The sequence below is a fragment of the Channa argus genome, chromosome 8 (assembly GCF_033026475.1).
Source record: "Channa argus isolate prfri chromosome 8, Channa argus male v1.0, whole genome shotgun sequence".
Classification (NCBI taxonomy): Eukaryota; Metazoa; Chordata; class Actinopteri; order Anabantiformes; family Channidae; genus Channa; species Channa argus.
This window is the reverse complement of record NC_090204.1, coordinates 8,673,693-8,697,641: the sequence shown is the minus strand read 5'-3', so window position 1 is coordinate 8,697,641 and position 23,949 is coordinate 8,673,693. Positions and strand designations below refer to the sequence as shown.

The following is a 23,949-nucleotide window of genomic DNA, read 5'->3' as shown; positions in this document are numbered from 1 at the left end:
CCCATGGACTGTCGTCTGCACAATCACCATTTAAAACTCTATATTTATTGGAAGGTTGCAGATCATTTCATAAATTGAAACATGTGGCTTGGGAACAGTTGCAAAAAGTTTGCATGTTATTCAAACGATAGAAACAATAATATACAGTTCATTACTTAATGAAAGTTGTGGTCCCACAGAGATAAAGAGTGTTGGGTTTTTTGTGTTGCTGCATTGCTTTTATAGACTTGAATCTGGCCTGGGATCTTTTCTGTGCTTTTGCATCTGTCTCCAAACTCTCCACTGTGCCAGTAATCCAATAATAATCCAAATTACTATAAGAAGATAGATAGCATCTGTGTGAGTTATGTTGCAGAGTGAGTGAAAACACAGACATAGAGAAGTACTTTTATTGGTTCAGCCCAACACCCCAACTGAATGAAGAACAACCTGTGTTAATAACATTAAACATTAAATATTCCAGTTTTTCTAAATACTTAACTCATACATTCTAAAATCAAGGATCTGAATTTGAGGAAACTGCTCATCATGCATCCTGCAGGCTACATGTAATGTATGACCTTTGCTCTGAGCAGCAGGACCAGCCTGTCGTGTGAGTGAAACATCTCCAATGATAGAAACACTGGGACTTAAAAACATCCATTACTGCCCTGCTTCTTGAAGTACTTTCAGTGTGTGTGTTTTGTGTGTGTGGGTGTCTAGCATCATCTGCCGTAATGTGTACAGTATGTCAGCCCCCCTTCCCCTACAGATGTTCAACAGATACACACACACACACACACACACACACACACACACACACACACACACACACACACACACACTTTGGAGTTATTGTCATATAAATGTAAGATTCCTTTATTCTTCAGCTGTCCAGCTGTATAAAAAAATCACATCATGAAAACGGATTTGTAAGAAATATTTTCATGTCCTGCAAATGATTTTAGCTAACTTCCATGTGTTGCTTAAGTTTTCTAAGCCCAGAGGAGGCACATGAGGAATAAATAAAGCTTTTTTTTAAAGCTTTCTGGCCCTGGTCCCAGATTCTGCTCCTTTTCCACTGCTTCTCAGTCTCTTCTGATCAGGCAGCAGATTAGACATCTCAGCTCTGCTTTTATCCATGTGGACATCAGTGTGTGTCTTTTCAAGTGTGTGTACACATGACAATCATTGTTTCTACATGGTATATAACCATATAGCATTTGTCTCTCTGATTTTCAAGTCTCCATATCAGAGTTCGTCTCGTGATGCTCGAGCTGCAGGAGGCGGTGAGTCTCCAGTGACACTGTTCTGTGCCACAGGGCGGATGCGACCCTGCTGGGCTGTTTTGCGGGCGTGTTGCCGGTCCCAGTCGGTGGCGACTTCTTCATCATCCCAGATCGTGGAAGTCTCCGTATCGCTGATGTAGCCTGGCTCTCCAGTGTAGTGAGTGGGGTAGATGAGAAGCGGCTCCACAGAGAAGGCCTTCAGGTCCCGCGGTTCAAAGTGAGACATGTACTGAGTGCTAAGGAAGACGATGGAGGGATGAAGAGAAGGAAAGAGAAACAAAGTTGAGAAATGTTAGGAATGTCACTATTACTGTAAGTAGTGATTATTGACTTTACCTGTTAATTAATATTTCCTATTTCGGCCATAAAGAAATTCAAAAATGTGAAAAATGGCCTTTTTTCAGAATCTGAGGTAACATTTTGTTATCCAGCGACTTTTAGGAGTACAAATAACCAATATACAAGGCACCTTCTCTTAATGACATTATCAATAGTGGCAAGAGTTCATACTTATCATTTCGAAATCTAGTCATGTAGCATCAGCACTTTGCCGCCAAGTGCTGTCTTTGTTATTTGCTGTATACCAAAGGTCACACAGAAGAGAATTAATGCCTTTGGTGTTTTTGACTGACTCATCATATTCGCTAAATGGAATTTTTGGTGTCTATACTCCAGAAAGATCAGCAAGGACAGCAGATTTACAGGATGCCAAATAGAGGAACAGGATGCTCTTCTCTGGTGCAACCCAAGTTTACTGTAACAGAAATGCTTTATTACTGCTTAGAAAATTACACATTTTATGATGCTATTAATTATGAAGAAGTATTCAGTATAAAACTAATGTAAACCCGTACAAACTGGCTTAGTTCAAGCTCATTTAAAACATTTTATTTGCTGTGTTCTGCACGTCGATTTGGCATGAGTTTTTATGCCGGGTGCCCTTCCTGCCGCAACCCTCCCATTTTTATCTAGGCTCAGGGTGGCCCTTGGTAGCTGGGTGCAGTGAGCTTCCCAACCCAAAGCTCTACCACTGATCCACCAGGCCGCCTAAGTTGAACAGAAATATGAAATACTAAAAACAAGAAGTGCTGCAGTGTACCAACTCTTAACCGATACTTAAGTACTTCAAAATTGCTGTTAAGCTCTTCCATTAACATGTTTACAGATTTAATACCACAGCTGTGGCACAGAAGATCATAGAAACATGTTATCCCATCCCATCTACTCTCAGTGTGTCATCCTGTCAGCCTGCAGCACAGGCCGACGGAGGACCGAGGGCTGTCTGGGTGTGACAGGTCAGCCTGGCGGAGTCACACTTGCAGACTGAGGTCAAGTCCATGTTTAAAGCCTTGGACACCATGGATTACAGCCACACAATGGGTTGCTAGGTTTAGTGTCACCAATTTCCCTTTTTTATGGTTTTCTGTGGTTATAAAGAAAAGGTAACTATAAATAAGAACCACTTTACCACCTTTAGGAACGTAGCAGAGTCTCTTCTTCTGAAAAAGCAAATATTGCAGATGAAATTCCACAAGTTAAACAGAGCACACAATCCCCTTGCGTTTCTTTATATAACATATAGAACATCTTACAATATTGCCCCGCCACCTTTCAACATTTTTGTCCATAGTTCCAATTTATCACACTTTTAAACACGCCTTCATATGTCACATGCCTTCTCTCACTTTTGAATACACCCTGTATATTTACCTAGTAATCTATACAGTGCACACTGGACACACATCTCTATATATATTTATATAGTAACACACACACTAACACAGTGTCCATCACTACCCCACCCACATGCTCAGGCCTATCAATGGGAATGCTGTCCCCCTTCTCCAACCAGCAGGAAGAACCGTGCTGGCCCGCATTCCTCACAGAGGAAGACGGAAGGGGGAGGAGAAGTGAGTGACACAGGGAGGGAGTCAATGTGCACAAAAGTAGAGATCTGCGGAGTGGGCAAATATAAAAGGAGTAAAAAGAAAGAAATAGTGAATGAGAGCAGAGCTAAGAAAGGTGGAGGGCTGCATTAAAAGATGTAGAGGGAAACAGGAAGGGGGCAGTTGGAGGCAGAGGTAGAAGAGAGCAGGGCACGACAGGAATTTTCAAAGAAAAGGAAAAAGAAAATCAGGCATTGTGTGTCCTGGGCAAGGAACTGTACCCACTGAGCCCGAGGAACAATCCACACCCTGTTCGTGAGGCGGAGCAGGGGGGTAGAGGAAAAACATAAATATAGGGGGATGAAGATGATGATAATCTGGATGAAGAAAAAAATCAGAAAGGTTAGACACAGAGACGTTTAGGGAACGTTACTGGGAATTAAACTGGACAGAGATTGTGGCACCACAAACTAGAAAACAACAATCTGTCCAACATCTGTCTGAATAGTCTGAAAGGGCACATGGACATGTGTTTGTGTCCATCTCCAGATAATTACTGCAAAGTATCTCTTCAGTAATTGTACTAATTCATTGCCATCATGGTCTGGTTTTGTGCATGCACGGAAACCACACATGCCTACGTTTCTCTCACTGTGTACTACATTGTTTTCTATCTTCATGTTTTTTCTGAATGTGAATTACTCTATATGCTTTTATGTAACAGCGTGTGTGCATCATCTATTTGTGGGCCTATTTGCATGACTGTTCATAAACCCGCCCGTCTGGATATATACATCATATGCTTTCAATAAGACTACATGTTTTTGTATCACATGTATTTAATGCATTGGGATTTAAAATTTTTAAAAAAGGAAGCTAACACTGACTTGGGATGTTTGTCGAACATGACCGGCAGGAATTCATCAACAGGCAGCATCCTCGTGAGTGGGTTTGCGGCCAATAACTTCCTAGCTCCTTGCTCCGAAAGTGCATAGCCGAGTGTCCAGTAGGAGTAGTCCGCCTCAACCAGGTTGTTTACACCTTCCACCGACTGCTCCGGCTGCTGCACCTGCATACGCTTACGCCCTACGTAGCTGGAACATGGACAGAAAGAGCGTTTTTGTTTTTATCTAAGCATTAAGGGAAAGTACGTGACTACACCACAGGAAGTTAATTTGCGTGCATAAATGGTTGGGCAGATTTTCTTACATGAGGTCCCACTCCAGCTGGGCTTTGTCAACGTCATCCATTATGGCCTGTAGCCGTCGTTTAAACCTGGGCTCAAACCTCACATCGTCCTCTAAAACAAGAACCTTCTGGAGGCCACGCTCTACCACCTGATAATCAGACAGGACACACAAACATTCACTTTAAAATGAAAGAGCAACACACAGGTTCGCACTGTTGTTACCTGACTCATTGTATCTAACCTTTTCTTATATCACCTCACTTACAGTATGCATAAAAGTTCTTGTTTTATCTTATCTAGTATACAAAATGCTGAAATTACAATTGTACATTTCAACTTTTGTACAGTCAGATGTAATCTAAATGTCTATGCTTGTGTCATTGTAGGTTTGGTAAACTGGTACGTCATATACTGAATACTATTATTCTCAGGACAGTACATGGTACATGTGCACTACTGTATGCACTAGAATAAAGTGGGCTGAAGGTTGCTCTGTGATGCTCAGCTTGTTCAGGAATCAGAGTCCATGAACAGCAGTCCTGCAGTTGGAAAAAAACCATCCCCAGTTAAAAGACACTTCAGCAGGTCAAAAAGATTCAACCTTCAATATTTACTACACAACCTCTCTTCCATGAATTATTGCATCAGACGTCACTGCTCTCACCTGTGTCCAAATAGAGTGATGGCTGAGGAAGCAGCCGATTTCCCCTCTGGTAAGGACTCGGCCAGAGTAAGGATCCTTGTAGCCTGGCAACATCTCTATTCCTAAGGCCTGCAGCTGGGATGTATTCAAAGCCCTAATAATATGAAGAATAGCTAGTAATGAGAAGGGAGTTGTTCTGTATATCTACATGCTCTTTATGCAGCTATGTTAGTTATCAATAATAATAAATCATCACACAGCAAACTTAAACAGGGTGCCACAAGTAATACATACTGCACGACAAACAAAGGCTGGAAGAAGGATTAGGGCCTTCTCAACAGTGGATTAAAGAAAATTAGCACAAAGGGGGAAAGTAAATCCAACACATTGTTACAAACACCATATCACTGTTTAGACAGGGAGTTTGGACACATGTCAGAAAAAGAAGCAACAGATGGGGGACAGAAAACTAAGCATTTCAGAGGATTGGAATAGTGTGCATCAGATGTTTATGCGTGAAATCAATTTTGCTTTTATTTCTGGTTTGAATAAAGTAAAGTAAAGTAAAGTTAGGAAGTCTTGGTCAGAGAAGATTTTTTTAGGATTAAAGCAGTTTATTAACAGCTCGAATGAATGTGTGTTTGTGACCTACTTGCCGTCCACTGCGTCTGTCAGTGTGATATGTAGACCCAGTGAGGCCATTGTTTTCAACATCCTGGTTCTTCTGTCCAGCCGGCGCTTCAGGTTGATCAAGAAAATCTCAACATTCACAGAGAAGAAATTGAGACATGTTGATTTAAGGTCCCTTTTAAAGTTATATATACACTTTTACAGTAAGTTTTTGTTTTGTTGTTTGTTTTGTACAGTATGTATAAGTTGAGCGCAAGGGCAGGTATGGAGGAACTCTGAGACATAAAAAAAGGAACCAAACTAGGACAAAAAAAGCTGGTAATCAGTAAATATATCAAGAAATTGCAGTTGTTGAGCTCTATTACTCACTTCATCAAAGTCCACTCTGTCCTGTGTTGATGGTGGAGAGTACAGATACTCAGAGGGCTTAATATCATGGTCAACTGAGAGACAGAGAGGAAGGACATCAGAGGTTAACAGAAAAAAGAAACAAAACCTGAATCTGAGTTTTACTAAATTGTGATGGTATATTTGGAGAAAAGAGCAGTGAATAAGGCCAAAGATGGGTGAAAGAAAGAGAGCTGGGGTTTGTAAAAACAAAGAAGAGGGAGAGAATGAGAGAAAGTAGGAGGGTAAAGCAAAGGGGTTGACAGGATGCAATCACAGAGGGTCATGGTGGTCAAGATGAAGAAGAAACAAACCTGAGAGGTGAAATAATAAGGAGTGATAGAGTAAGTCAGAAAAGTGTGTGTCTGTGTGTGTGTGTGTGTCTTTATGTGTGCACTCACTCAAAGCCTCGGTGATGGTGTGTATGAAACTCTCGTGTTCATCTTCCAGATTTTGCTGTGGTTTAAGTGGAACAGGCAGGAAACCGTAGTGTTCTCTGTTACACACATACATCTGCACGCCTGGGAACATACACACATACATCGTACACAGACTTCTGTAAATACAACCTCTTGACCCAAACAATTCAAATAAACATGAAAATTAGACCACCTCTGAGCCAGTAATTAAATCTATATCCATTGCACATAAACAAAAACAAATAAACAGCTTTACGTTACTTAAAAGTGTTATCATTATATTTTTCAATAAATTTGTGAATAATTAAGAGTTTTTGTTAGGACACTGTGGGTGATACAAGTGTGGAAGCAATACTAAGAGCTGTAACATTGGTTATATGGCACTGAGAAAAAGAACACATATTTCACTTCTTATTGATGCTATTCTACATTTCATTCATCTCTTTTAATGGCATAGGTTTCGTCTACAGTCAATCACCAGCTAGTTATTGCAGCAACAACACCATCTATCTCTGCGCTCTTGTGTTGTACTGCAGCACACACCAGTTTGCAATGAAGTACAAATGAAGTCGCTATGTAGTCGCTCTGTTGTCATGAAGCTTTTGCATACCCGCTAGAAATCTGATGTTTATTGCGAGTTGCCATTTTAAACTGACCTGATTGGCGTGCAGAAAAAGCAAACACCATGATGTCATCAAATGCCCAGCTGTAGTCTGGGTGAGGTGGGTAAAAGGCCAGGTCTATGCTGGATTCACGACGCAGGTCTAACAGGAACGTGCTGTGCACCATGGGAACAGGGAAGCAGCCGAGCCGCTTCCACTCTCTGATCGGCTGGTAGTCCGGGGTTCGCTTATAGTAACCCTGACAGAGAAAAGGGAGATGAGGAATAAATACATTACAGCTGAGAGAATTGACACACGGATGAATTTAGGTCCAAATTATACCTGTGGAGTGATGCCGCACCAGAAGTTGGAGTATAGGGAGCGAGACTCTAACATTGGGGCCACCAGAGTCAAGTTTTCAGCCATCATCAGGTTCAGCACATGAGGGTTGGTCAACAGGTTATCACTGTCAACATACTACAAAGCAGCAGAGACAAGTGAGTTACTCATCATACATCTATTCTACAAATAAACTGGACTGCCTTGTTGTTGCTTTGTTTCTTTTCACAAATATGTCATTTCGTATAATAATACACTTTTAATACACTTTAATACAATAATACACTTTTTAATAATAATCACTTTTTACATTCACATTTACATTAAACATTTAAATAAGGTAGAGTGACATTCTCCAAAGTTACATATTTTACAGGAGTGAGGAAAACCGTTAAAATATAATTTAGACAATGATGCCCTGATTTGCTCTTGATAATAGACCACAGCATAAACACTGAAGTCACACTTCCATCTGATTCATTCATACTCTGTAATCTCTGGCTCTTTGACCAGCGAACTAGTACCAACCAACCATCTTCATGCAGATGTGTATCACAACCATTACACAATCATTTCTCTGTTGTCTCTCTAACTGAATCTTCTAAACACTGAAAAGAGTATCAAAGCCTCACCAGTATGTAGTCAGCCCATCGTTCCTTGGCAGCTTTCAGCGCTGCCTGTCTCAGCTTCATCACGTGGTTGAACCTAGAGGCAGGCCAGTGCTTTGGACCCCACTCATCTGTATAGGATCTTAATAGAGAGTTAAAGTCAAATTATTGATCTTCACAATCCTGACTGACTTGGTCCAAATAGATGCTAATAAATGATTCCTGTGGAACAAACCTAGGCTCTTCCATTGGTCTCCACTCCACGTAATGGTAAACACCCTGGGCTCTTTTTAGCCACTCTCTCAGCATGGCAGTCGTGTTGTCTATATTATGGTCTGTTGCTGCCCTAAAACAAACAACAAATGATGCCATTTAACTGAAGCTGACGATTCACTAGCCTTCCTAAAATTAAACTCTCCTGTTGAAGGTGTGCTAAGCACTTAAGAAGTAAACATCTGTCCTAGCAAGTCAAGACTGGTAGGACAGACGTCAAGGTTTAGAGGATACAGTGCTGTTAATTTTCATAAGCTTGGGTTTCATATTATGGAAGAAGATGCTTAATTACTGTCTGAGCTTAACACTGACAGTGAATATTGATGCAACAACTTTGCACTATGTTATTGCAAAGGTAAACTGAAAGCACAGTTTTCACACACACACACACACACACACACACACACACACACACACACCTACACACACACACACACACACACACACAGTTGTACCTGTAAGCAAATGATGTCAGTGTAAAAGTTAACACAGTTCCAGCTGCTTGTTTGTCACTCCTGCGGTTTGCACTTTCCATTGCTGTTTCTTCACAGAGATTTCCACTTCAGCTGCCTGAGCTGACTCAGAGAAGACACTAAAGCTACTGTATGTTGTGTGGGTAAGCGTGTGTGTGTGTGCGTTTGTGTGTGTGTGTGTGTGTGTGTGTAGGTAAAAGAAATTAAAGCTGTAAAATACCCCTTCATAAGTCAGTGTGGAATCTGTTATCACCTTAACATATTCGAGATTAATAAAAAGATAAACATCACCTGTCTCCCTCTCTCTCATTCAAATTGTAATTTAGGGTCAAGAGAAAGTGTAAACAAATATACACACACTCTTAAAACATCGAGTTTTCCACTGGTTGCTGTAACATTCCTTGATGTACTGTCTCCAAAATCACACCCAATGTTAGACTGCCCGGACAGAGATAGAAACACACCAGCTCTGTGCAACGTGTCCTTGTGTTTTCCTTAAGGAAGCCTCAACATTGGTGTGTAAGAGTGTTGACACTTACCCACAAACATCAGCACAGAAACACCTGTTCTCTTCTTAAGACACACATAAAGGTATACTGACACACAAACATGCTTACAGTATGTGATGACACAAACGCTTACCTTAAATGACATGATACATGCATGGCCAGTCTACTACACAAAAATTAACTAGAGATGGGCAGAGCTCTACTAACTGTCGGGTTTCAGTCATCTTCAGTCACACAGATGAACCTCAGCTGCTGGAGAAGACTGAAGGAGACACAGTGGTCAATAACAATATACAATATGTACGTATGTGCATGCCTAAATTTGCAGATGTGTGAAACATCATACAGACATTCATTTTTGTTTTACAGCAGTGTGACTGGTAAATTATATGTTACACAAGTGGTGGTTTCAAATACATTTAATGTATGTGCTTGAGAGAGCTAGTGAGTAAATAGGAAAAATGTGTGTATATGTGCAAAGACAAGCATGTGTGTATTAGTACCCATGAGAGTAATAAAGGAAGGAGACGCCACTGATGACTAGCTGTTATTTTTTTATCGTAGGCTGGAAACCCACTGAACACCTGACTCATTGGTAATTAGTAGATGTGCACACACATTTACATGCTTCTTCAGCTGCAAAGCTGCACATCGCTGGGGGACATAACTGTGTTCCTGCATGCCATCTCCGTAAGACAGACTGCAGACAGGGAACTTGTGGAACATATGATATACGCACTGAATGTTTATGGGTATATAAGATAGCAATAGTAAGCGTGGGACAGAGGGGAAAAGAGAGTGGGGCTGAAAACAGATTAAAATTTACTGCTAAAGATAAACTGAAAATGTGCAGAATTGTTCCAAAATGTTGTCATTGCCTTTTCGTTGTATTGCAAACACAACTCATTAAAGCCTGTCCAACTGTCACATTATTTTTACTTTACTTTCACAAGCTCAGAACCAGTCAAAATCAAGCTTTGTTGTATTTTCTCTACAGGACGTGTGCTTTTTGTTACCAGTGTGTAAAGGTTAAAAGTTGTCTACAAGAGTAGAAAACAGGTGTTTCTGTGTCTTTTGAAAGGTAAAAGAAGACATGTTTGAACACTTCAATATGACTTCTATTATGAAGCTAATAAGGCTAAAACAAAAACAAATGAACACTTGTGTATATGACCGCTACAAAATGCATGTTACCAGCGTTTTGTCACTTGTTTTTCCCAGGCACGTCATACGTGCCTTCCCCGCCCATTGCCGAGCCTTTCTGAGCTCTCAGGACTCTGAGTACACTGTGTGATTTTCCATTACCAACATTACATCTTTTCATGCCTCATGAGTTTGGGAAATGTGAAACGTAGTGATGCACACAGCAGTGAAGCATATGTACACAGTGTGAAACAAAGGGAATGAAACAAATAGAAGGGGCTTGTTTATGAGACTGGACCAAGCAGGCAAAAAAGAAAACAGCTATTCTCAGTTGATGTTTTTGAAATCACAGAACAATAAAGATTTTGTCTATGTGGGTATAGGAAGTAAAATTGAAAAAGGAGTGCACAGACACACACAGAATCTGTATCTCTTTCTTTCTTGCCTCATGTTGTACCTCCTCCTCTTCCTGAAACTTACAATAAACTGCAGCCTCATTATTTAGCTGCCTGCAGCGTTGGGGAAAGGCTTCCTCTCCCCTTTACTTTCTTTATAATCAGCATCTGGGTAACACATGCTTCCTGAGGCCTCACCTACACATCCAGCCACTCTGTCTCTCTCTCGCTTCATAGATGTCCATGTATTCTTACTATCAGTGAACTACAACATTTGTCCTTCTACCCACTTACAGTGAAGGCATGAATTCTTTGAGTCATCTGTAGTCCCTGTTCTACCCAGTGCACAATATTCACATCTTACACTCTACACTACTCTCTGTAGTGTAGTAAGGCCCTGCAAATCAATACTTGCCATTTGCAGTTAACAAAATGCGAGATATAGACTTCTTTGAATGCTCGTTGCTCGTTCTTGTATCACTTTTTATAAAAAGTAATAAAGATATTACCACAAATCAATATATTTTATACTGTACAATAGCTGTTCATTTGATTTGGTCAAAATACACTGCAGCAATCATGCAGTACAAAGTGGTAATGCATTGGTCACATCTCTATGTCTATAATGTGATCTTGAACACACCACATCACTCTCTCTATCTCCCACTTGGTATGATTATCCCCTCCAGACACCTGTGCCAGATCACAGTGAGTGTGCCATGAAGGAGATCAACTGAGGGCTAACATCTGGCTTTAAACACAGAGGCAGAACATGAAGGACTGGCCCTTTCAGGTAAACATAGGTCTGAAAGGGCCCAGCAGGCCACTGTTAGCTGAGCGTTGATTCAATAAAATATCTAATATCGCTGCCAATAATGAACGGGTGCTGCATGTAATTAAGAAGCGAGAATGCCTCTTTCAGACATGAGCATAGGTGCCTTTAAAACATAATAACTACACTGGTGTCTGTGTGTTGAGTTTGCAATATAGTCTGTAGGCTGACGTGGCTTCAGGCCCCTTTAATGGCCCAGCAGGGTAAAGGAGTAAGAGCGGTGTCAGATGGGTAGAATGGTGGAAGGGGAAAGGGAACAAGAGGGTAGAACCGAGGAAGGATGGAAGGAGGCGCCCGTGAGACAGGACCTTGTGACTGAAATTCCTCATGACTCTCAGGGTCAACAAAAGTAGCCAAGGCCGGCTCACACTGCAGTGGGTACAGAGCTGAATTAATACACACAAACAGCTATTTAGACAGTGTAAACATGAAAGTTCAGACCTGCAGTGCTAGCAGTTCTAAATGTAAAATACTCCGGTGTTTTCACTGGTTGTGAAAAAGGACAAGGACAAGAAGAGAATAAATGGAGAAGAGAAAGAAAGCAAAAACTCAGGTAAACTTGGTAGGAGATTACAGCCAGGGAGGGACAGAGAGAGAGAGAGAGCACTGATGACACAGACAGACGAACAGACAGATGGACAGACAGACGGTGGTGGTAAAATCGTTCCCTCTATGAAAACACTCCACTGTTCATTAAAACACTGCTTTAAGCGCTCTAACTGACTGATGAACAGTCCTTTTTCTCTCTCTTTCCCCGTCTCTATATGTCTACCTTTATTGCATCTTATCTCATTCCAAATCCAGGCTTTCCTAGTCTCCAGATGAGAGTGCTGCCATTATGTTTCAGGGTTTGCCAACTCTATCAATGCTGCACTGCCAAGCTCTGACAATACTGTTGGAAGTAGGCTGGAAACACATGGGGCATCTAAGCAAGAATTCACAGTCTGGGGCCAAGTCCATGAACAACTAGTTTCACTTCATGGGAAAAAGAGAGCAAAAGAGAGAAAATCGGCTCAGGGATTGGAAAGTCAATTTGGCTTGTTTACTGCAAGTGATGGAACAGATATGTTGGGTTCTTGCTACAGGGCAAAGAAGACAGTGCAGGTCTGTTGGCAGGTACGACATCATCAGCTGCATCCATTAACAGAGTTTGTTAATTGGTTGGTGCAGAGCTGGCAAAGCTTAAGCCCTGGAAATGGAAAATGGACATTGGGCCACATAGTAACTTCGACTACATCATTAGAAGTGAATGTCTTTTCTATATTTCCACGGTTACCCTGCAGCTGTTTTAACAGGACCATAAAACGTGACTCAGTACATTTAGTCACTAACCATGTCCCTAGAGTCTTTTTCACACCAGAACATCACAAATCACAGAGACTCACTCTGTGAAGTTTCCTTATTGCGATGAGCACTATTTATTTGACATGTCTGGTTTGCTACATTAGGGATATTTTCAGTGATATTGACTAGTGACACCGTGTTCACAGCATTATCCACACAGCCTCTTTTGTATTTAATTTGGAGCCTCTGCTTCTCCTGCGTTACTCAGAAAAAGCTTTCTCTCAGAAGTGTGATGAAAGAAAATACAAGCATGTATCTCTGTTCTAGTGTGATTGTGTGACCAGAATAAGACATTCACTGCTTCATGGCAACTATCATCCTGTGTTTCTGGAGTTTACATCAGATACCTGAGCAGGAAGACGTTTACAGTTGGATGAGCCTGCAGACTACGACTCCTCAGGTGATACTGATTGGGAGGTCAGAGATGACTGTGGTCTCATTCTCTACATATAGAGGTTCTGACTCACTGTGGGGCTGTTTTCGGTGTTTGCCAAAGTGAACGGAAAACAGGGGTCGAGCCAGAGAAACAGAGCAGAAATACACACTCGTTATTAGCTTTCAAACACACACGCACATGCCCAACTAAAACCCACAGGCATATGTGAAAAGAGAAACACATGCTTGCACATTCATACATCATATACAAATACATATTGACTTATACCCCAAACACATGATGCTAATCATTCACAAATGCCCATGTTGTCAGCACCAGAGAAAACTCAATAACCTATAATGTATTCCATACATTTGGATAAACTGCTCTCCAAAATTGTCCAAACTCCCTGTATTACAAAGCCAAAAACAATTTGTGCTTCTCTAGTGTGCTCCCAGTAAAAAATGAACCCCTAGGTAACACACCTGTAATAGAGACATTACAACAAAAACAATCAAGAATTTTAAAACCCTTTAAGCCTCTTTGATTTATTCTATTCTGTTATAATTCAATATGTCTGTCAGAGGGAATGAAGAACACACACCTGCTCATTAAATAAAATACTAGCTTGAAAAACCTGGTCCAACCATCACTGGAGTCCACAGACGTCCTGGGCAAGAACAACCAGGGGACACCTCTGGCGTGTACATTGTGGCTGGGTCACATTGTGAGTCAAAACAGGGGAGACCTCACTGAATTAACTGATTTTTTTGTTGTTTTTTCTCATTACTGTTATGATCAGTATGAATATGTCCATTATTCACCTGTAATCACAACCTAACAGCACATGAGTGAGGCACTGAGACAACCAAAAAGTTTATAATGAACATGCAGAGGGCCTCAACACTGTAGTCAGTACACATAAATGGTGAACTAAAGCATTTAGCATATATTTGGGCAACAATGAGAATTTCACACCTTAAGCACTAGAGTGGAACAGGATTTAATAGTGCTGTATTTGGAAATTAGAAACTAATAATTACAGTATGGCTTGTCCCTTTTCCAGTTTCTTTGCTGTTGATTTATTTTGTTTTTGGTCGACAAAATTTATAAAAGTGTCATGCCATAAAACCTATGCCTCCCTGTGAATAGAAAGGAAAGTGACAACAATCATAAAGAAGTGGTTACATTATGAATGACTAAATAAACAACATGACATTATAAAAGCGATTCCTCTGGGAAACGCTGATGATGTCAACGCACTGACATGCTATTCATGGTTCTGTCTGTCTCTGACAAGTCCACAAATCATCTCTCGCTGAAGACCAGCACCTGGGGAAGAACTTCACCACAAGAGCACAGCCAGGGGGCAGGCAATAAGCAGCAGCAGCCAGCAGCGGGACGAGCAAAATAAATGCAGACTGATCTGGACTTCAGAAATCTGGAGTCTGGAGTGAGCCTCAGATGTCAAGACAAACACACAGTTCACTGCTTATGAAATAACCCTCATTTCTTTTGAAGCTGCTTACCAAAAGCAACAACTCCTGTAGGCAAACCTGGCCAAAGTTCAAAGCTATTTGAATCACGGAAGAAACTTAAAAAGAGTTAAACAAATAGTTTGACAGTTTGGGAAATGTCCTTGTTTGTGTTCTTGAGTTTTCATATTGATGCCACTCACAGACCTTCACATTATGGAGCCTTGAGGGGCTTAGCTTTGTTTAAGACAAGGACTGGAATATTCAATGGCAGAACTGAGAACACCTGCACAAGAACCATGCAGGCAGAAAATCAAGACCACAGCTGGAAAGCTGAAATGTTCAAATCCAGGTGCCCCTTGCTGCAAGGTAACATTTAAGCAGTCAGTCATCACGCTGACCTCGGGTTGCCAGAGGCTTCTATGGATGAGTGATGTAAATCTCACAAGGCATGGTGTAAGAGCTGACACATTTTTTCTTTTTTTAGAACTTACTGTCATGTTGAAGCAATTGTTAGTTTCAAACTATGAAAACCTTTGCATAGGTAAATCTAAGTGAATTTTTCATTATTTACAATAATGTTCCATTATTTAAGTACGTCAAATATCACTGGTGGTATACTGATATTTTTTTTTCATTTGTGGAGACGTGGAAAACCTAAAAAAGTCTTTAGTGTACCTGAATTCCAAAATACAGTCTATTAAGTTTCAGCTGTTATGTGGAATATGAGTGCCCTCATAGGCTACGTTGTTAAACTTCACCATGATACAGGTCACCAGTGTTATACTACTGCTAGTTTGCATGCTGAGGAAGGGCAATTCCCTCAAATGTCTGCTAAATATATAAATTATACTAGAGGAGTGCTGTTCTATTTGTATTGACATTTTTCCTTAATCCATAGTCTGATATTTGTCACTGCTTCTGGTAGGACACGTTGTCCTGACTCAGAACTATTATGACCTACTGCTGAGCCTAATCACACTGAGTATAGTTATATTATCCAGGTTTCTGATCAGGTTATTAGCCTTTCTAAGGAGCCATACAAATGATCATTACATTTAATTTAATTTTGTTCACTGTAGTTCTGATAGGACCAATCAGATGGAAAAGGGAAAACTGGTAACAGCTACTGTGGGAATAGGGTTTAAATGGCCTCTGGGTAATTTTCCAAAGTTGTTGACCACCTTCTTTCTGCCCAACCATCCCCCTCTTTCTCTAATTCCCTGCATTCTTTCATTCTTTAACAGCACTGTGTGAGTCTTTCTCACTGCTCTGCCACTTTGCTAAAAGCTTAGGCAAAGACAGAAAACTTTCAAAGGCAGATTTCACTGACCATCCCAACTGTCAGTGTGAGTCAGAGCCGAACAAACAGGAGGAGACCTGACCTGGTTAATCAGCGCAAATTATATTAGGAACAAGCTCAAACTGGAAAATGTGGTCCTCCCAACTTCGTCAGACCAGACAAAGCTTGTTGAACATTTTGGAAAGATAAAGCGAATTTAGTGGTTGTTGCAATTATCAATGTTAAATTTTTTTTTAAATTATCATGTCAGATGGTATAATGTGCTCCATCCTCACATCCCCACAAGCTTTCTTTATGTTACGTTAAATTCAGTCTCTGACTATTGCTCTTTTTCTGCCATCTCACATAAGTGCAGGTGCATCATGCAGTACAAACACACTCTGGCAAAGTGCTAAAAAAAATCATCATCCTCCCTGTTCCCATTCAAGGGCAGTCTGGAGGTTAAATGGGAGCTGGAGTCCTGCTGCTGCATTATCAAAAGAGGAGACCACTACCTCCCTGATCCCCCTTATTATTAAGTGTATTACCTATACCCTTTATGTTTTACTTACCACCATCTCTACTGGACTGTATATTTTAAGTTAGGCGAGGGTAAGATGAAAAAAAAAACAATCCACTGCTTTTTTCCATTCTGATGCTCCAGAGAAGAACTAACGTGATGAGCTTAACATGGACAATAAAAAATATTTTGTAAATAGTTTGTTTATGAAGTACAGTATCGAGACAAACCATGGACATTAGTAAAGTACTGTAACTGTTAATTCTTCCCCCCCTTGTTTATCCAAGCTTTTAATCACTCTCTACTGACAAATACATTTAAAAATGACTTACAAATCTTTCAGTAGCAGTAGAGTCATTTAGAAGTAATAAGTCAAAGCTGGACTTATGGTTTAAATCACTATGGGATTTGTTTAACCCACCCAAGAGGCTTCTCCCACAACAAAATATACCTTGAATATCCTGAGAACTTTAGTTGTCTTTTTACACAACCTATTACTGCTGCATAACTCTCGGTAAAAACATTAAAACATGAATTCATGCTTTCAGAAAATGTTGAAAAATGAAAATCAATCAATCAATAAATCAATCAGTTTTGGCTCACACCTTGAGCCATGATAATCATGAAAAATAAACCAATAACAAAAAAACTGTGAATTCTGTTTTGAAAATCATGTAATTTTCCAAAGCACAAAAATCATCAATTTTACAAAATTAAAAACATTTTTAATATTTCAGCTGTTTTCAGTTTGCCCTTTATTTTATTACTGCTGCAGAAACAAAGTTGCAATACAAAAGGTCTCTATTCAGTTGATCATGTCATAGCAACCTGGATGACCCTCACACTGCATACACACATTCACACGTTTGTGTCTACATGCTAAACAGGCATTAGACTTTTTACAAATCACTAAGTTTTTTGGGACAAGTTATATTCAAACTGAAAGCCCAACACACATGAATGGTAAACCTGACTACATTTATCATAGGAAGAATAACAGAGGGAATATCTGAAAGGTTTTCTACGAACTGAATTACAAATATCAGCATCATAGCCTATATCCAGCCTAGATATTAAATGTTGAAATACTTAAATAAAGGGGTTTTAAATTATTAGTTTTGACTAGTAAATTCAAAGTTGTAGATTTCTACTAATAATAATGTGATTCTCGATATATTTACTTATCATTCTGACTAGTGAGAATACAGTTTTAACTAGGAGAAATGTAATTTTTATGTAGTTTGTCGTTACATTTGGGTAAAACTATCACTACAAATATACTTGTGTGAGACTGATCTGCTTCGAACATATACTGGTTTATTCTGGCTGCACCTGCAGTGTGGAGAGATGCCACTCGCTCTCTGTTTGTTAAACCATTCACAAAGCCCTGTTAGCTCGGCCACTTGAGCTCTTTACTTTAAGGAGACAGGACCCTCTTTGTGTTGAGTTTCTCCTGCTTGCATGTGTGTGTGTTCAGGGGAGGGTCTTTGAATTTGAACCACACTGTCCTACTTCAAACTAAAGCAACACATTCAGCAAGGGGAACAAATCAAAAGAATGCCAGAGGACAGGATGCATAACCCACATGCAGACTGTAAAATGGACACACACACACAAACACACAGACACACACACATTTTATGCATGAATTTGCAGAACTCAATTACACACACACACCTAAGTCCCGCTGTCAGACCAACTCAATGTCTCCTTTCATCCCCTCACCTGCAGGGTACCTCTTTGAAACTTTGTATTATCTCAGTGTGCTGCCGGATACCAACCCTATTAACAGGGCCCTACCCGGAGTGGGGCCCCTGCTCATACCTGTCAGCCCTGCTGTTTTAAAGCCCTGTTTCCACAGGTTTGTGCTGAATAAGAAGGGAACAGTGATAGAGGGTTAATCCGAACTGGAACGTGGACAGCAGCTCTTTTATCTTCTCGCGCACTGTGCAATTTGGATGCCAGCGCGAGGTCGGTGCACCGTAAAACGCAGCGACAGCACTGTGTGCGGATGTGAAAGCATGTAAAAGATGCGGCCATCAAACGATCATGAGTACTGAAATACTGATACTTGAAGAAGAAACACTGTCTAAAAACTTACAGAAACACAAATAAGCTCCAGCCAATAAAACGCCACTAAGTAGCAAAGTGCAGCGCTGTCTGTGGGTCTCTCACCAGATCGCTATACGCTCCTTCGGATACTCCAGCCTCTCGATGCAGCCCAGGTAGTGTGGCAGGCTGTGCGCGGCGTTACGAGCCACCACGGCGATCATAACCTTTGGCTTGAGCAGGGAGGACTCGGGTTTGAGCTGCTCCTGCACCAGCGTCACTAGCTCCGATACGACGCCGGGCACCAGAGCGGCCAGTAGCCCCCACAGCACAGCGACTCCCACGGCCCCGAGCGCCCGCATCTTGGCTTCCGGACTCCGCTGTGTTTCTCCACGACCTGAACCCACAGTACAGAGACTGAGCAAGAGAGAGAGAGAGAGAGAGACAGAGAGAGACGGTAGGAGGGAGAGGGAAGGTAAAGGAGGGGGTGGGTAGATGGTAGAGGGCTTCCTACCACTTTTACTCCTCCTACCCTGTTTTACTATTCAGAGACCATTCAGCAACATTGCATGCTTTAAATAATACTATTTATTAAAACACACTCGGTTCTTCAGTATTTTAAATGAAAAACTTAATATCTTAACGTCCGCATTTACCCGTTTATTAGTGAGGCTTTTTCCACTAAATTAGTGCGTGTCTGCACCCTGTTAGTTAGGTCCGTCTGGTCAGTTTCTCCTCCTTACACCTTTTTCCTGCATGTTTATTTTTTCTTTCTTTTTTTCCCCAGGCCTTTTACCTTGACAGCTGCTTGGACGGTACAGAGCTGAAGATAATGAAGTCACCAGCTCTGACATCAGCCGGACACACAGCTACACTTCTTTATTTTTTCTAATTCTGTTAGATGTCTACAAAAAGGGATGAGGACCTTTTTAAAGGCTGTACAACAGTGTTTAACCATATTTATTCTGTGTACATACGCAAGAAATCATTTATAGATGCTTCATAGACTGAAGGTTGTTGACTGCTATAAATGCTGTGATTTGAACACGTGTTTATATGTTCCTATGTCTACATTAAAGTGTCTTATAAAATACTGATTACAGGTTAAAATGTTAAGTTCTACCTTTCTAAGTTTCTAAAAATCCAAAGCCTCTCCCAATGGGCTTAGAACATGTCATAGTTTCCTCCAAAGCTAAATGAACAATTTATTTTGTTTTGGAGATATGTGGCATCACAACAGGGCGCTTATAATATGATATTCTTAGATTAGAGAAATGTTTTTCATACTGAACTTAGATACAGTAAATTTAGATGGCCACATCCCATACAAATCTAGAATGAGATAAAATGCTGTTTTTTATATAGGCTTACGTCAGTGGGCAATTAAGAAAACAAATGAGATTATCAATTTAAAATGATTAAGAAGGAGACTGTTTCCCAGCAGAGAGAAAATCAAAAAGAAACACTGCATTGCCAGGCATCACAAACTGTCAGTGGGACTGAACACAGAAAAGTCATGCAACCAAAACAAAACATCTAACTAGTGCATGACAGAAAAAAATGCCAAACCAACTTGACACCATAACACTAACAATGTGACCAATATGGCAACAAAACACAGTATAGTGACTTCCCAATCTTTCCAAAGCGGCAGATCATTAGAGTCAATTGTATATTACTCTTATAATATACATTTACCTCCTTCTCCAAAGTTGGCATCCATGCTTTACATGCTACTATAATATTATACTGTACTCTTTCATATGATTACAGTAACCCGCCAGTAACCTCTTTTAATTATAGTTCCCAGACAGACTGGCAAAGCCAACTTACTTGCGTCCCTGTCTCGACTTTAAGCTAGGATCTTTGCCACCTGGTAATGTTTTCCCTCTTTGTTGAGGTAATGAGAGTATTCTGTCATGTTCGCTGTTGTCGGATGCACTTAGTCACCATAGACCAGAGACACAGACAGAACAGGGGTTTCAGTCTGTCTGAGTAATCCCTTAGCTCCCTCTAGTGCTTTCCCAAATTCAGCCAAGAACATAAAACATGAAGCTAACACACACACGCCACATTTGCCCAATACTACAACCCCAGAAAATAAGATTTTGCTCCAGAAAGGCTTTCCTGATCGCTAATGTCTAAAACAAAGGTTAGAGATCCGAATCATTTGCAGGCCACAGCTGACGACTCTGCTCAGACATGCTGAAGGGCACATGAACAGTGACTTCTAGGGCCATGCTTATGTCAAACTGGACTGTGATTGTTAACGTTTAAAGAAAAGGACAGAACTGAAACAAGCACAACTTCTTCTGTTTAACACGTCGCTCTGCACTTTCTACTCAGTTCTCACAAACAGCCTCACCCTCTTGGCCCAGTGTAAGGCTTCAGCACCTACTCAGTCTATGATACAGTTTCATTATTCAATGGCTTATGTGCTCACAATTCTGACACAGCAAAACATCTGCCTTGTAATTTTGGTTGCGTACTTGACATGCTGCCATTTGTCCTTGTGTAATTGTGCAATTGAACTATGGTGGAAAGGATGACAGAAAGGGCAGAGTTGTGTATTTTGCACGTTTTATGATCTGCCAACTTTTTGTTTAGTGAACTGCGGTTGTAGAGAAACATAGTTGTTTAAGTGGTGCTTTCTGGGCTTTGGCTTTAAATAGCAGGGTAAATCCTCTACACCTACTGCCAACAAATAGAAAAATGCGTCACACAGCACACTCAAGAAGAAAAATGTACCACGTTGTATTTTTGTAAATGGAACAATAAAGAAATCATTGAGGCGCTTCCTGGAAATTGTTCTTTAACAAAAACAAACAGATAAGAGGTTGTTTTCTACCACATGATACAATTTGACAGCTTTGTGTGCATTGTAAGGAGCCTCAACTATTAGATATTAGAGTATAGCACCTAAAAATGTAGCTTCTTACAGGAGTCCGCCGAGACTCTCTCTCTACAGCTTAGAGTGATTTCAGTAGAGGAAGGGCCTATATGCCCTCTGCCCATTGTACAATGAGCTGATTTATGTGAGTGTGTGTGTTTGGGTGTGTGGGTGGTTTAGGACTTCATGCTGTCAGGGTGATGTACAGCCCTTATAGATAATGTTTTTTCATGAAGAGAGTTCTGAGTGGGTGTGCACTTGACTCGGAGCAAATGTCATGGCAAAAGCTAGAACCAGCAGATGGTGCTGTTGTTGTATGATTGAAAATCTCTTCTCTCTCACACACACACACTCACACACACACAGTCTTGTGTTAGGGGAAGTCAGGCTCAGACAGTGTGAGGAAAACCCACACATCCTGGTCAGATGACTAAGATTGATGAAACTGTCCCACACATCACTAAACAACTGTTCCTGCTGCACAGCCACAGTGTCATGCCCCCATTCCTGTTTCAGGGGACTGACTGCGTGCTCAGCTAATGCGAACTTGGCAGACTGCAGTAAAACAATACCAGTGCAGACCACTACAGCAATCACGCTCTCTGGCTATTTATTTCAATACTTCAAACACTGTTGGTCAGCTCAGTGATGCTGGGAATTCATATAATAATTTCCAATGCAGCTGAACCATCAAATTTTACTGTTGATAATAAGATGTATCCAGACGGTTGCATAATTGTTCATGGATTAAATATGGTGTGTTTACACTGAACAATTACCTTCCTGGGATTTAAGTAGGTCACTTCTTGTGGGTGTGTGGCATGAATGCAAATGCATCTAATTCTACCTCAAGCCATGCCTCATGTGAGCTGCTTCTTTGCCAAGGTAATCCAGAGTATGGATCTGCAAGGAGAAGCTTTACATGCAAATAGATGTGGGAAAAAAGAGCACAGACAGACAGAAGTGGCCGGACTGGCTACAAAAACATAGGAATATAGTTAGTTTGTACATTTATACTTCTCCAAACTGGGAGAGACCACAATAGTTAGGGGCTGCAACATTTGTAAATGAATGTGCTTTCACTAACTAGTAAATGACTCCAAAGAGGTTATGAGGCAGCCACAAACTACTGGAGAGAGTTAATACACTAGCCAAAGGCCTTCTGGGCATAAAGGCAGAGATCCATCTCTTTGCCTCTTGGAGCTGACTCATTCTCCCTATGTGGGCAAAGCATGTACTCACACACACACAAACACACACATACTCTGTCTATCTCTCTCTCTCACACACACGCACACTCTCAAACACACACACACAAACATGCATCTAGCTCGCACATTTACACTGGAAAATCGTGAGGTCGAGTTGCACCTTGCACACATCTGAACATGAGCACATTTTTTTAAACACACAAAGCCACACAACTGCCTCAAAATGCCAAGTTATTACATCAAATGTGAATTTTAACCAGAGGCTCAATGTCCATCTTACCACCCCATAAAAAATTATAATGCAATAGAAGAAAAATTGTAAAAATTACAAAACAAAAACAAATACAATTGTAGGTAAACACCAGCCCATAGTGAAAATACTCCTTTGCTGCTTGGTGTGTAGTCATAATTAAATTTAGGTAAAACTAATCTACAGCCCTTTTTCTGCTGCTTCCAGGTAAAAAAAAAAAAAAAACAAGAAAAAAAAACTAAACAATTTATTTAGTTAGTTCTATTACATAAATAAGGCAGCAGCTAAATACAATCATAGGATACAAACCACTTCTAAAAAAGCAAGCTGGCTGGTTAAAGCTAACAAGCCCAACATACAGTCGCACTAAACAACTACATCCCAGTTACTATTTATTTAGAGGCTGCTATAGGGGTGCTTACATTCAAAACTGTGATATTTTCACCTGTACAAACAGCTTTCATCATTTAGAAAAACTCATTTATAAATGTTAATTTGGTCAAGATTTATGCAAATATTTGTATTTAACTCACACATTACAGGCAAGAACATATTTCCAACAATGACTCTCACACTTTGGGCTCTATTTCTCTCTCTCAAACACACACACAAACAGTAAAACAAACACACAAAGCAAGGAGGAGTGGGCTCTTTATTAGTACTTACGTCAGGGTGGAAAAGAACATTTTCTTGCCCATATTCCTGTCTGAGGTTAACGGGCAACATCCGTCTCTTCCTCCCACATTCTCACTCTCCCAACTCCCTCAACTTAATTTCTCGCTTTTACTTCGCCCACCTCCCTCTCTCCCTCTGTCTGCCTCCAAACACACATTTATTTCTGTGTGGGAGAGTCTTTCTGCAAGCACTGGCCCACAGGGGCCCTTTTACGCTGCTGATGTGCACAGTGAATGCTGATTGTAACCTTATGTGCCCCTGCAAGTGAGGGCATGTGAGGT

General features: G+C 40.7%; 1 protein-coding gene across 5 annotated transcripts; it reads right to left on the bottom strand.

Moving 5' to 3' along the window:
• Positions 1-375: 375 nt before the first annotated feature.
• colgalt2b (collagen beta(1-O)galactosyltransferase 2b) lies at positions 376-23,808 on the bottom strand. 5 transcript variants are annotated; one of them, XM_067514533.1, is made up of 14 exons: positions 23,660-23,807; positions 18,769-19,059; positions 8,207-8,317; positions 7,996-8,113; positions 7,367-7,501; positions 7,079-7,283; positions 6,405-6,524; positions 5,986-6,059; positions 5,639-5,745; positions 5,008-5,140; positions 4,850-4,882; positions 4,364-4,491; positions 4,042-4,248; positions 376-1,504 (listed from the first exon to the last, which is right to left on the bottom strand). In XM_067514533.1, exons 1-14 carry the CDS (start codon positions 23,689-23,691, stop codon positions 1,231-1,233), a joined length of 1,968 nt encoding a protein of 655 aa, XP_067370634.1. In that variant the 5' UTR covers positions 23,692-23,807; the 3' UTR covers positions 376-1,230. The 5 variants fall into 5 exon arrangements, with proteins under 5 accessions (XP_067370634.1, XP_067370639.1, XP_067370638.1 ...); XM_067514538.1 differs by lacking the exon at positions 23,660-23,807 and adding an exon at positions 9,360-9,488 and having other exon boundaries at positions 18,769-18,908; XM_067514537.1 differs by lacking the exon at positions 18,769-19,059 and having other exon boundaries at positions 23,660-23,808.
• Between the last annotated feature and the right edge of the window lie 141 nt (positions 23,809-23,949).

Bases quoted from the DNA above. Each gene is read 5' to 3' on its own strand.
- colgalt2b (XM_067514533.1), bottom strand. From the start codon at position 23,691: ATGGGCAAGAAAATGTTCTTTTCCACCCTGAC. The intron at 6,060-6,404 runs GTGAGTGCACAC...TCTGTCTCTCAG, and splicing joins CACCATCACCGAGGCTTTGA to TTGACCATGATATTAAGCCC. The intron at 1,505-4,041 runs GTCAGTGTTAGC...CGTCTTCCTTAG, and splicing joins ATGTTCGACAAACATCCCAA to CACTCAGTACATGTCTCACT.